The following is an 11813-nucleotide window of genomic DNA, read 5'->3' as shown; positions in this document are numbered from 1 at the left end:
TTGTACAATCACTTGCATATCGCAGGATGAGCAAGCACCGCTCTCGTTCTTATACTCATTGTCTACTAATACACGACAACTCAATGCACGCAAATCACTTGCCCACCCAATAAACTATGCTTAGACCAAACTGAACGCCAAATCTAACAAATCATGTCACAACGTGGAACCTAGAAACTGGCCTCTCCACGCACGCACCTCATAACTCGGCTCGCGCCAACGACTTTCAGTTGCTGTGGTTGATGCCTGAAAACAGGTGTACGAAGGAGAGAAGGTGCCGACGCAACCAGTGCTGCGACACGCAAAGCAGAATGATAGCTCTTAAAATATGGTGCCAAAGTTCTCCTCAACCATTGGAAGCGGCTTCCTGGGGCTTGACGGCTTGCCATTCTCGTCGGCTGTCTTCTTGTGGCGGAAGGTGACTGCAATACAAATTAGCAATTTGACGAAACACTAGTATTCGTCAAGACTTACATCCAACGAATAGACCCTTGCCCATCTGAACGTTGCGGTCTTGCATAGCCTCCAAAGCAGCCTGCTTCTCGTGTACTTCCTTGTATTTCGCCATATCGGCTTCGTTGCCGAAATCGTCAAAGTATCCAGCATCGGTCTCGCTGTCCAACTCCGGTACGAACGGTGCCTTCTGCTCCCTCAACCTCGTCCAATCGACCTCAGCAAAGTACTGATGGGCATGTATCTCAGAAATGTTGCGGAAGCGAGTAGACTTGGATGCTACGAGACGGACGATGAGGTCCCAGGTGCGCTTCGACAGGAAGTAGGAAGGATCTTCGTAGACGGGTTTCCGCAAGACCTTCTTCCATTGTTTCAAGTTTTGCCAGGTTTCGTCAACCGTGGCACCAGCGAAGGGTGGATATCCGGCTAGGGCCTCGAACAACATACACCCCAGGCTCCAGTAGTCGACTGTGAAATCGTACTCGTCACCCTTCAACACTTCAGGCGCCATGTAGTCAGGGCTTCCAACAATGCTCTTGGCGTAGTTGACGTCCCGTTCGCGAAGAGAGCGGTAGTTTTCCCGACGCTGTGCTGCCGATCGGTCTTCGATAGGACGGCCAAATGGCGACACAACGTCACTGACAGACTCGAGCTTGATACGCATAGACTCAATCTTTGAAGGCGCAAGGATACCGGCTGCAAGGCCAAAGTCTGTTAGCTTGACGTGTCCAGTGCTGTCGATCAAGAAGTTCTCGGGCTTCAAGTCGCGATGAATGTAGCCCAGCTGATGCAGCGAATCGATACACGAGAACATTTCGGCAATGTAGAAGCGGGCATGTCGGTTGTGCAAGACACCAGTGTTGTTGAGCAAGGTTCGGAAGTCACCTCCGGGGACGTATTCCTAGCAGTCGTCAGTTCATTACGCAATGCCTTCTCTTGCTGCAACTCACCATGGCGAGGTAGATGCTCTTATCGTCTTGGAAGGCGTAGAGTAGGCGGACAAGCCACTCGCTCTTAGCAGTGGTCAAGATATCGCGCTCTGTCAAGACGTGGCGAACTTCGTCCAGCTTAAATAGCAGCTTCTTGCTCATGACCTTGAGGGCGCACACCTCGCGTGAGTCCTTTTTCTGGGCCAAGTATACCTGTCCATAGCCACCCTGACCGACTTGTGTGAGGATCTGGAAATCACCCTGCCGTAACCGAGTACGTCGCTTGCGGAGATTGGCACGCTCGCGGCCGAGATATTGTGTAAGGGCATCGTTGTATTCCTCTTCTGGTGTATCTGGCGGTGGAGGGTTCTGGGCCTTGAACTGGGACAGACGGCTCTGGCGACTGTGCACGTAAGTGAGCAGATCGTAGTAGTAATCGAGGAAGTCTGCAAGTTTCATTAGCACTGGCTCGAGATGGTTTGATCCAGACCTTACACAGCTGAGTCACGTTGGCCAGGCGCTTGACGGCCGGCTTCCTTGCCTTCTCCAATTCCTCTGGTGACAAGCGCTGTGGGCCGTTGATGTAGCGCGTAGACTGCTGGCCTTCCTCGCGTGTCCTGTAGGGCTCCTGCCGCGACTGTGCTGCGTGTGTGAGATAGCTCGACTCCTTCTGCAGACCCGGGCGCCCACTGAGGGGCGTGTTCTCTTGATTCGACTTGCGTGTGGGGCTGCCCGGTGCATGACTTGGGCTGTCCGGTGCGCTGTAGTCGCCGAGCTGCAGTTTGTTGGGCAGTGTTGGTGTTGCGGGCTTCGTCCTGGAGGGCGAGCCCATGGTGGGTAGCAGCCTCATGGCATTCTCGAAGACGTGCGGCAGATCGAATGCGCCGGGCGGCTGGTGGTGTTTGCTTGGACTGCCCTGGGGCGTCTGCTGCGGGCTCATGAAGGCCTCGGTCGGCGTGCCTGGGCGATCCATTGCGTTGTCGCGAGTCTGCAGTGGGGGTGGAGGGGCGGGCAGCTGGAAGTTGTCTCTATTGCCGTCTTCCATGATGGGCTACTGGGCGATGGGGCAGGAAGGAGCGGTGGATGGGCAGCAGCGAATAGCCGCGGGGGACAGGCAGGCAAGCGCGAAGAAGCAAAAGGCTAGCAATGCGGGCGCAGGCAATCGGCGACAGTGTTTTCCTAACGCAACACTTTACACGCCTTCGTAGTTTGACGGGCGCAGGGTGTAGAGGGTCAAGTTTGTGTTGATGGCGGGGTGCATGTTTTGGGCTAAGTGTGGCTCCGGGCAACGATGAATTCCAGGCATCCCGGCAAGTGGAGCCCATCTGCGATCGACGCAAGGTCATGACACGCAAATTCGGTAGCCACCAAGATGCTGATGTTGATCTCATGCTCGGCACGTATTATGTACATGTCCAATCTAACGCCCTCTGTATCCCAATTACCCACATCCTGTGCAACAATCAGTAATTACCACCACCAAACAATAACGCCCTGAGTAGTCGACCAAGATTACCCGTCCGAAACAATGATATCACAGCTCGAAGAACAGTATTCTCGCCCCCATCCCGCTTCCCAACCCTCATGTCTGGTAGAAATGGCTCTGAAACTCGTGGGCCTGCATTTCTGCGCGAGCAAGTAGTTCTTGTTCGCGGGCAAGAAGTTCGATAAATGCCTGCCCACGCGAAGATGCGTGCAGCAAGGGTGGGATCCAGCGGGGCTCTTCTATCAGCTGTGCCCGGCACATGGGACAAGTAACTTTGTTCTTATGTTCTCTGCACGTATCAAACTGGGCTGTATCAGCAGGTAAACAACTTCTTCTAGATACTTATACTGACCCATTGGTTTATGCAGAATTCTCCAAATCTGTGTCCGCAAACTAGCTGCACAGCATTCTCATCGTCTTCTGAGGGTGCTACAAGTGTCGTGGCGTAGTCTTTCTGACAGATATCACAAGTTTTGGACGCATCCTCTGGAAGCGCGCTTGGTAGATGCCGATTCAGGCTGAGCTTCAGTATATTGATCTGTCGAGCAGTGGAAACATTGGGGTCGCTAAAAGTCTGGCGGCCTGGCGGCCGTGGTCGTACTTCTCTTGGTCGGTGCCTCGTGCGGTTCGATGGTGGCGCACGGGCAGCCGCTTCTTCTGCGTCAGACGACGTGCTCGACTGTGAGAGGTCGACCGAGTACCGCTCGAAATTCCTACGATTCGAGGCGCGCGGGGACGTACTACGGTCTGAGCGGCGGCTCGGACCTGGAAAGGAAATCCATAGAGGTTGTTCGAATCCAGGATATGTTTGTTCCCTTGCTTGGCTCGGTCCTTGAGGTGGTGGTCTCGGATCTCGAGCCCGGCCTCCTGGTACTGGCTCTCGATTTCTTGCATAAGGGCCACGTACAGTATCTGCACGTGCACTGCGGGCAGTTGGTCCGACGCTCGTCCTTTGATTGCTGCGGGGTGGACTATATGAAGGTCCAGCGTTGAAAGATCCGAACAGAGGAGGATTGTTGTAGCCTGCTGACATTGGGAAAGGGTAGCTCTGGACGCTGACACCATTGTTATACAACGTCTGGCCCACCAGCGGCTGATCAAACACGTTTCGCGTGGGCGATGACCTTGAGGGATTCATCACTGGATACGGTTCATATGAGTATGTGGCGGGGGGGTAAAAGTGTCGACGATTGCTCCCCATGAATGGCAAAGGCGAACTTCCCGATGGATAATTGCTCGTAGGCGGCACGAGAGGCATGGAAACCGACGGATGATTTCTCTCAGGTATGAGGGGTGCTGAAGTGTTGCCACCGAGCCCATGGTAGTTTTGATATATGGGTGGAAGTTGTTGTTGAAACGGTCTCTGCGAAGAGAGAGTCGGGGCAGTCAGCTCTGCATGCGGGTCATCAGGATCAGTGGTATATTGAGGCCAAGAAGTTGCGCCGTTGTCATTGCGAGCCATGATAGATGTCTTGTAGAGGATTTGCGCTTGCGTTCACAAATGGTACCATGAGCTGTGTCAAGTGGTGGTAAGCGAGTGTCAGGACAGAGGCGGATACCGATGTTGATGTTGATGCTGATGCTATGAAATATGGAGTTGCAACTGTTGCCAGTCAATGTTCGGCCTTGATTGAGGCAGTCGTTGGGAAGAGAGCTTCGTAGCAGAAGGCTCGATGAGCGTCATGGAAGCCTTATCTGCAGCTAAGCAAGTACGTGTGGCCAAACTGAAACCGTGCTTCACAAATGCACACACAAAGGCGAAGTGAAGTTGAAGATACAATAGCAGGCTGCGAAAGGGCAGTAGGCAGCAAAAACGGAGTGGACCGTTTGTTGAGGCTGGAGTCTGAGCCGTGAGTGAAGATGAGGGGTCATTAGCTCCATGTTACGCTGGCTCGCTCGAAGACGAGCGCCCAGCATGGATCGAAAGGATGGTGGAGACAGATCAGGTGCGCTCCGACTTGACTCGCTACGTTAATCTAATATGACCAGGCGTCGGAAGACGGAAAGCGCAGGGCACATGGTTCCAGGGCGTCACGCCGCAACCTAGCTTCCAAGTGTACTTGGTCGTTTGCCATGGTAGTTCTAGATCGTCATCAGAGAGGGCGGAGTCTAACATCATCACCCAATAAATTGGACCCTCAGCCGAACCCAACGCAGCGATGCAGAGAGAAGTTCGGGCGGGAACAGGCCTTAGGTACGAGGCGTGTTTCACGCAGCAGGCTGTGCCCGATAATGCCGAAGCTTTTGATCGGTGACTATGCGGAAAGTCCACTAAGGACCGACCGAAGCAGGCAAAGCAGATCTACACCGAGAGAGAGGGCCAGAGTCTCCACCAGAAGAAGCAGGACGAGACGTGGCATCTGAGAGTGCTGCGCGGCCTGGTGTTGGGAGATTGGGAACAGCGTGGCTGGCCAGGGCGGTGGGACATGATGGAACCGCCGCATCAGCGCAGAAGAGGAGACGGAACGCTTGACGTTGCATGCGCAGGTCATCACAGGCTAATGCTGAGCATTTGGCGCCGGGGTGCGGAAAGAGAGCGGAAGAATGTCGGCTTGGTGGTAAAAGTTAGCAGCGGAGCTCTGGCAACAACGGCGGGCAACAACCATGAATTCGACAACGCCCTCTTCAGAGCTCCCAAGGTCCAACTGGAGGGGCATTCCACCCGTAGCTTGGCATTCGCCGGCGAGTCACGTGCACCCCGTGGAGGCCGCGGGAAAGACCGGAGGGAATTGCCGCGGACATGAGGTCAGAGCTCTGAACTGGAGCATTTTGACTCGCAGCGCAATTGTTCGTCTCGTCTTCAGATTTGCGACTTGCGCCTTGGTGTTCACTGCGCACCTCAATTAGCCAATCCGGCATCTGCCCCCCATTTCCACTCCATCCCATCCCCACAAACAGCTGCTGCAACCATGTTCCGAAGCGCAATCAAGCTCCGCGCCGCCGAGGCCGGAGCATTGCGATCACTCGCACATGCAAAGGCCAGCCCCTCCTTCTGCTGTGCCCGCAGCACGCGTCCGCTCTCCACCACTCGATACACCCCCGTGAAGTCGCAGAGCCAGTTCCAGCGCCGCCAATTCAGCGCCACCAGCAGCATGGCCAACACACGAACCGAGAGCGATGCCTTTGGCGAGATCCAGGTCCCCTCGGACAAGTACTGGGGAGCCCAGACGGAGCGCTCGCTGGAAAACTTCAAGATCAACCAGCCCCAGGACCGCATGCCGCCGCCCATTGTGCGCGCCTTCGGCATCCTCAAGGGCGCTGCTGCCACGGTCAACATGAAGTTTGGGCTGGGTAGGGCACGTTGAAGAATGCGAAGGCGACACGGCTAACGCCCATGCAGACCCCAAGCTCGGAAAGGCCATCCAGCAGGCCGCTGACGAGGTGGCCTCGCTCAAGCTCATCGACCACTTCCCGCTTGTGGTGTGGCAGACGGGCTCTGGCACCCAGTCCAACATGAACGCGAACGAAGTCATCTCCAACCGCGCCATCGAGATCCTCGGCGGCACAATGGGCAGCAAGAAGCCAGTCCACCCCAACGACCACGTCAACATGTCCGCCTCCTCCAACGACACCTTCCCCACCGTCATGCACATCGCCGCCGTGCTCGACTTCGAGGAGTCGCTCCTTCCCGCCCTCACCAGCCTCCGCGATGCGCTGCAGAAGAAGGTCGACCAGTGGGAGAACCTGATCAAGATTGGCAGGACACATCTCCAGGATGCTACCCCTCTGACTCTGGGCCAGGAGTTCTCTGGATACGTACAGCAGCTCGACTTTGGCATTGAGCGCATAAAGACCTGTCTCCCGCGCCTCAAGATGCTGGCACAGGGTGGAACAGCCGTCGGAACCGGTATCAACACATTCAAGGGCTTTGCCGAGGACATTGCCACCGAAGTCAGCAAGATGACTGGCAAGGACTTCGTCACCGCACCCAACAAGTTCGAAGCCCTCGCTGCCCACGATGCCATCGTCGAGGCCCATGGCCAGCTCAACACCCTCGCAACCTCCCTCTTCAAGATCGCCCAAGACATCCGCTTCCTCGGTTCCGGACCCCGATGCGGTCTTGGTGAGCTGAAACTGCCTGAGAACGAGCCCGGTTCTTCCATCATGCCCGGCAAGGTCAACCCCACACAGTGCGAGTCCCTTACCATGGTCTGCGCCCAGGTATTCGGTAACCAGGCCGCTACCACCTTCGCTGGATCGCAGGGTAACTTTGAGCTCAACGTCTTCAAGCCCGTCATGATCCGCAACCTGCTCCACAGCTCGCGTCTGCTTGCGGATGGCATGCGCAGTTTCGAGAAGAACCTCGTTGCTGGTCTGGAGGCGGATGAGAAGCGCATCAGCTCCATCATGAGCGAGAGGTAAGTCACATTGCTCGAATCAAATGTCCTTCAGATAGCTAACTTCATATAGTCTCATGCTTGTTACTTGCCTCAACCCCGTCATCGGCTACGACGCTGCTAGCAAGACTGCCAAATACGCACACAAGAACAACCTCACCCTCAAGGAGGCTGCTCTCAAGCTCGAGGTCATCAGCGAGGCGGACTTTGACAAGTACGTCAGGCCTGAGTTGATGGTCAACCCCTCCGAGTACAAGCCCAAGAACTAGGTGCCGTGACGAGATTCAAATAGTAAAAATGTAAAATGTAACATACCAGTACAAAACAGCATGGATATGAGCGGCAATGACTGGCACCACTGTCATCATTGCGCTTACAGCTTATATAATGATATCGGATTGCGTGATGCTTATGTTTTAACCACCTCCGTGTTTATGAAGACGCTGCTCGATGGTTCTGAGCTTTCTGCCATGTCCGGTTTTTACTTTTTGGATCTGCACGCACCAGGAGCGATTTAGGAAGTTGAAAGAGACCCATTACACGATATTTATCAATTTGTTCTAGTGTTATACGCCAGCACCTTCTATCTCCACCCATCAAACCTCTAGACGTGCTTCCATCTTTCTCATATACCTTTACTAAGAAAGGGACTCGATGCTAATGTCGAACGTATGTTCAGTGGTCCTGAGTGGCTTGTCCTATGCTGCGTTTGCAGTCTACCATTCTAGTACCACGCAATGAGCGAATTGCAAGCAGAGTATGATATTCCATCCAGTAGCCGGTCATAGTCTTCCCAGAACATCACCTCCAATTAACCTTAGCACATACTTCATTATATAGAGGTGCCTTGCCACCAAACTCTTGGTTGTCAACTCATAAGTCCTTGCCCACTCCTACACCATCAAGCTTAGCACAGCTCTAATCATCTGGAGTATAAGTCATAGGCCCTCACTCCTGTTGTAGTCTCCGAGCTCTTAACAACCGCACCTCTGGATGCCCTTCGACCGTTCATCCTATACGCATTTCGTTACTTGCCAGCCGGTCTGCCGCTCCCATTCACATAAACATATGATCCTGGTGTATGTCTTGTCTCGTGACTACTGCTCGTGGGGCATCGTGTCGGAACAATGGTGGAACGGGAGGTGGTATGGGGAATGACACCGGCGCGATCGTTGAGAATTGGGGTATTCCTTGTCGATACTGTTGAGTTCCTTGTGGTGGTAGGAGATCAACTTGTTTCTGATGTGTTGCTTGTAATTGCTCTATGCTGTTCGAGCTGTCGACTAATGGATGTACACTAGTCATCTCAACTTCAGGACGTGGATTGGCTAGGTTGGCAAGTAAATCCTTCTGCTCATCCAGGTTGTTGGCCAGTGTCGACTGTACACGATTGACCAAATCTCGGCCTTTCTCCTCCAATCCAGTGAGTGTCTCCTTAATCTTAGTTGATGCCACACTTTCACTACCTTTCTCTAGTGCAACAAGTCTTTTCTTGAAGTTGGCAGATGCGACAATTTCGGTATACGAGCGCGATTTTAGTGTGTCGACATCGAATCGAAGGTTTTTCAGTTTGGAATCAATTATCCCCAGCGTCGGGTGGGTTGAATCGTTCATCTGGAAAGCGGTAGAAGCGAGTTCTACTGGTTTCACACGCTCGTACAGGGGTTCGAGCAAAGTCGTGGCGGCCTGGCGGGTCTTGGTCGCCGTTTCATGTGAATTTTGCGCAGCCTCGAGTACGCTGACTCGTTGACTGATGGAATCCAGTACTCTGACAGTTTTCAATAGTGTCTCTGTATGATCGTTCGCTTGCGACTGTACCATATCATGGTGGTGTCGCAGGTCCTCTCGAGCAACGATCACTGCGGTCTCGAAACGGCGCTCCACGTCCATTTCTAGGTCAGTAATCTTTTGACTGTCCATATTGCTGCTACGTTCCGACCTTTGCAGCCGCTCATCTAGCTCTCGAAGTTGCCGATTCGTCTTCGTGATTTTTGCCACAGCGATAGTCTTTTGTCCGTCAGCTTGATTTGAAAGCTCATCCATACGCTGTTTGAGCTCCATTATAGCATCTGGTTGTTTATCGTTGGATTGCGCGAGCTGTTGGACTAAGGTCTCTAGTTGTGTATTTCGGGACTTTTCAGTCTCGAGACTGTCTTTGAGTTGTGCCATGTCTTCTTCAATCTTCTTCATGAAGGAGCTCATGAGCTGCCCCTGAATATCATTCTGCTTCTCTTGCGCGTCGACCCTACAGGTAATACTTACGATCCTTTCGCTATGAGTATCGAGTCTTTGGGAACCATTGCAGACTCTTTTGTAGACGAATTCGAGGCATTTGCCCACTTCCAGTGGGATCTTAAGATTCTTGACCCACGGTCGAGTCGAAACGGCAGGCGCATTTGGGTAAGCCATATCGTTGATCTTTGCCTTTACACTCTCGAATTTCGCCTAGGATCCTTTGTGCAAGTGGCGTATGAGCTGACATGAGCGTGAGGTGGGTTGGTGGAATCCGGTTGGCCTCAACTCCTTATATCCCAAGTGCCCAGGAATCACGGCTTGAGCCGCGGTAAACTCCACGGAAACATGCAGATGGCAGCAGCAAATTGTATGATAAGAGAAAAAACATAACGCATGAGGCCGTGACTCATCGCCCTTGCTTCAGACATCCTGTGTTACTGTACAGACGATCCGAACATGCCAAGATAGTCATCTTTGCTTTGAATTGGAGCACCTGGTCATTGCGGAGCCATTGTCCGTTATGACTACGGATTCTGAAATGTCGGGATTGAACGCTTCTTCTTCTTCTTCTTCTTCTTCTTCTTCTTCTTCTTCTTCTTCTTCTTCTTCTTCTTCTTCTTCTACTGCTCACTGACACAGAGCGAGACGCAAAGAGGCGTTCGACGTTGCTGAGATAGAGTCTGATAGGCAGCGGATGACACTGCCACAGTAGGACAGCAGCGCTAGGGTTGAAGGTGTGCAATCTCTGACACGTCTCATTCAAAACCGTGCATAGCAGTGTTGCTGCTTGGAAGTGTTTGCTTCCCGACCGTCTAAGCTTGGAAATGTAAACGGACCCTGGGAAATAGCAATGATTCGCTTTAATGGGCACACCGCTGAGAGATCGCTAGGCGTATAGCTGCACACAGACATAGTATTGATCGAAACTTATGCACGTAGTCGTCGCCCATCAACATAGGCTTTGGCGTTTCTCAATGTTGTACGAGCATGTCTCTGGCTGTAATAAACGTAAAGTAGAGGCTAGGGCGAAGCGGTGCAGCGCTACTGCACGCGCTAGCACCAGCTAGCTTCAGCTGCCAGTTCACCTGCATCTTCCCCAAATCCCCACGCCACCGGTAAACCTTTGTCTATCTCGGCTGCAGCCAATGTCGTTGTACGACTTCGCTACAGTGCCATAATCTCTCTTTCTCTTGTCCACCAGACCTTGACCGCGTCACTGTGGCGTCTTCGTGGTATGCCGCTCACACCGCCGCGCTCATCTTAGTTCAGATCATCTGTCATCGCCGACACCACGCATGAAAACCGATAAACAAGATGTTTGTCAATTGGGCATTTTTATAGACATGTTGGCTATCGTGATCTTCTCGGGTTAACAGGATGAAACTTCAACGTCATCATGACGCTGTTGATTTCCTTGCCTAGGTATTTCAAGCTGCCTGTGGCCTGAGCGTTAGGGGGCTTAGGAAGAACTTTGCATGCGAAGAAACTTATATTTGCTAAATTGTTCGCTGGCCGTGGTGTTTCGCCGTCCAACCCCGGCAGTTTGATGAGCGGGACGAGTCTCCCACAGTATTGCACAAACACATCCACTTCCTTATGTAAAAGTTGGAATCAAAGAGCATGCTATCATGCCACAACGTTGGTCAATGGGTTTTTGTTACATGGTCAATCGTAAATACCGGGAGAGTTTAAACGTTCTGCTGTAGCCTGTTGACGCATGATTCGGATTTTGACCGAGAGGGAGAAGATGTATGGATGGGATGAGCCCTACTAAAGTTTGCTATTGCTTGATCACTTCGAGTATGAGAAGTGAGGTATCTTCATCAAACTTACCAAGTAACAGCTTCGCGATACATAGCTTTCATTAGTCCAAGACAGTCACGAAATTTGACGAAGTGAACGTGAGCTACAAGGAAACGTTCCTACCATGTGACTTGGACCTGCTGAAGATCACAGAATCAAAACCTGACTAGTGGCATATGTCCGCTCCGCATACACAATATACGCACGCATTCGGAAGTGTCTAGCTTTCTTGGACCACATTATAGCTGCACAGCTGATGGTGGATGATTCACTCTTGTCAGTGTGGATCACAAGCCTGCCAGAGCTGATCCAGATCCCACGTTTACTAGCGCCTACAAGATGAATAATCACGAAAGCATTCGTCCGCTATTGAGAGGCATCTGAGTGGCTGCTCAATCAAACTGCTTAGCGATCCATCTACACGGTACCCAGATCGTAACGTATTCCCGCGCCCACGGTGTGGGACCGGTCGTGCTTGGGGCGATACGTTACTCGTCTCCACGTACGGAGTATCGGAAATGGTATGCGGACCGCTTGCTAGAAGTGGTCTACATGCTCAAGTTTCGATAC

The 11813-nt window shown here is 52.6% G+C and overlaps 4 protein-coding genes across 4 annotated transcripts; 2 read left to right on the top strand and 2 right to left on the bottom strand.

Annotated features, from left to right (window-relative positions):
* Positions 1 to 321: 321 nt before the first annotated feature.
* Positions 322 to 4330, bottom strand: GT037_009995 (kinase-like protein; the record flags this gene model as incomplete). Its single annotated transcript, XM_038935042.1, has 5 exons — positions 322 to 422; positions 475 to 1354; positions 1404 to 1828; positions 1878 to 2433; positions 3221 to 4330. The coding sequence occupies 5 exons, from the start codon at positions 4328 to 4330 to the stop codon at positions 322 to 324; spliced, it is 3072 nt and encodes a 1023-aa protein (XP_038782456.1).
* A 453-nt stretch (positions 4331 to 4783) lies between these two features.
* GT037_009994 (uncharacterized protein) lies at positions 4784 to 4997 on the top strand (the record flags this gene model as incomplete). The annotated part of the gene is made up of 2 exons (XM_038935041.1): positions 4784 to 4814; positions 4858 to 4997. The coding sequence occupies 2 exons, from the start codon at positions 4784 to 4786 to the stop codon at positions 4995 to 4997; spliced, it is 171 nt and encodes a 56-aa protein (XP_038782455.1).
* A 780-nt stretch (positions 4998 to 5777) lies between these two features.
* On the top strand, positions 5778 to 7474 carry GT037_009993 (fumarate hydratase; the record flags this gene model as incomplete). The annotated part of the gene is made up of 3 exons (XM_038935040.1): positions 5778 to 6159; positions 6209 to 7226; positions 7279 to 7474. The coding sequence occupies 3 exons, from the start codon at positions 5778 to 5780 to the stop codon at positions 7472 to 7474; spliced, it is 1596 nt and encodes a 531-aa protein (XP_038782454.1).
* Positions 7475 to 8261: 787 nt separating this feature from the next.
* GT037_009992 (uncharacterized protein) lies at positions 8262 to 9614 on the bottom strand (the record flags this gene model as incomplete). Its single annotated transcript, XM_038935039.1, has 1 exon — positions 8262 to 9614. One exon carries the CDS (start codon positions 9612 to 9614, stop codon positions 8262 to 8264), a length of 1353 nt encoding a protein of 450 aa, XP_038782453.1.
* Between the last annotated feature and the right edge of the window lie 2199 nt (positions 9615 to 11813).

The sequence above is a fragment of the Alternaria burnsii genome (assembly GCF_013036055.1).
Source record: "Alternaria burnsii strain CBS107.38 chromosome Unknown 701, whole genome shotgun sequence".
NCBI classification, from domain to species: domain Eukaryota; kingdom Fungi; phylum Ascomycota; class Dothideomycetes; order Pleosporales; family Pleosporaceae; genus Alternaria; species Alternaria burnsii.
The sequence above is the reverse complement of the archived record's forward strand: the minus strand, read 5'-3'. Positions and strand labels throughout refer to the sequence as shown.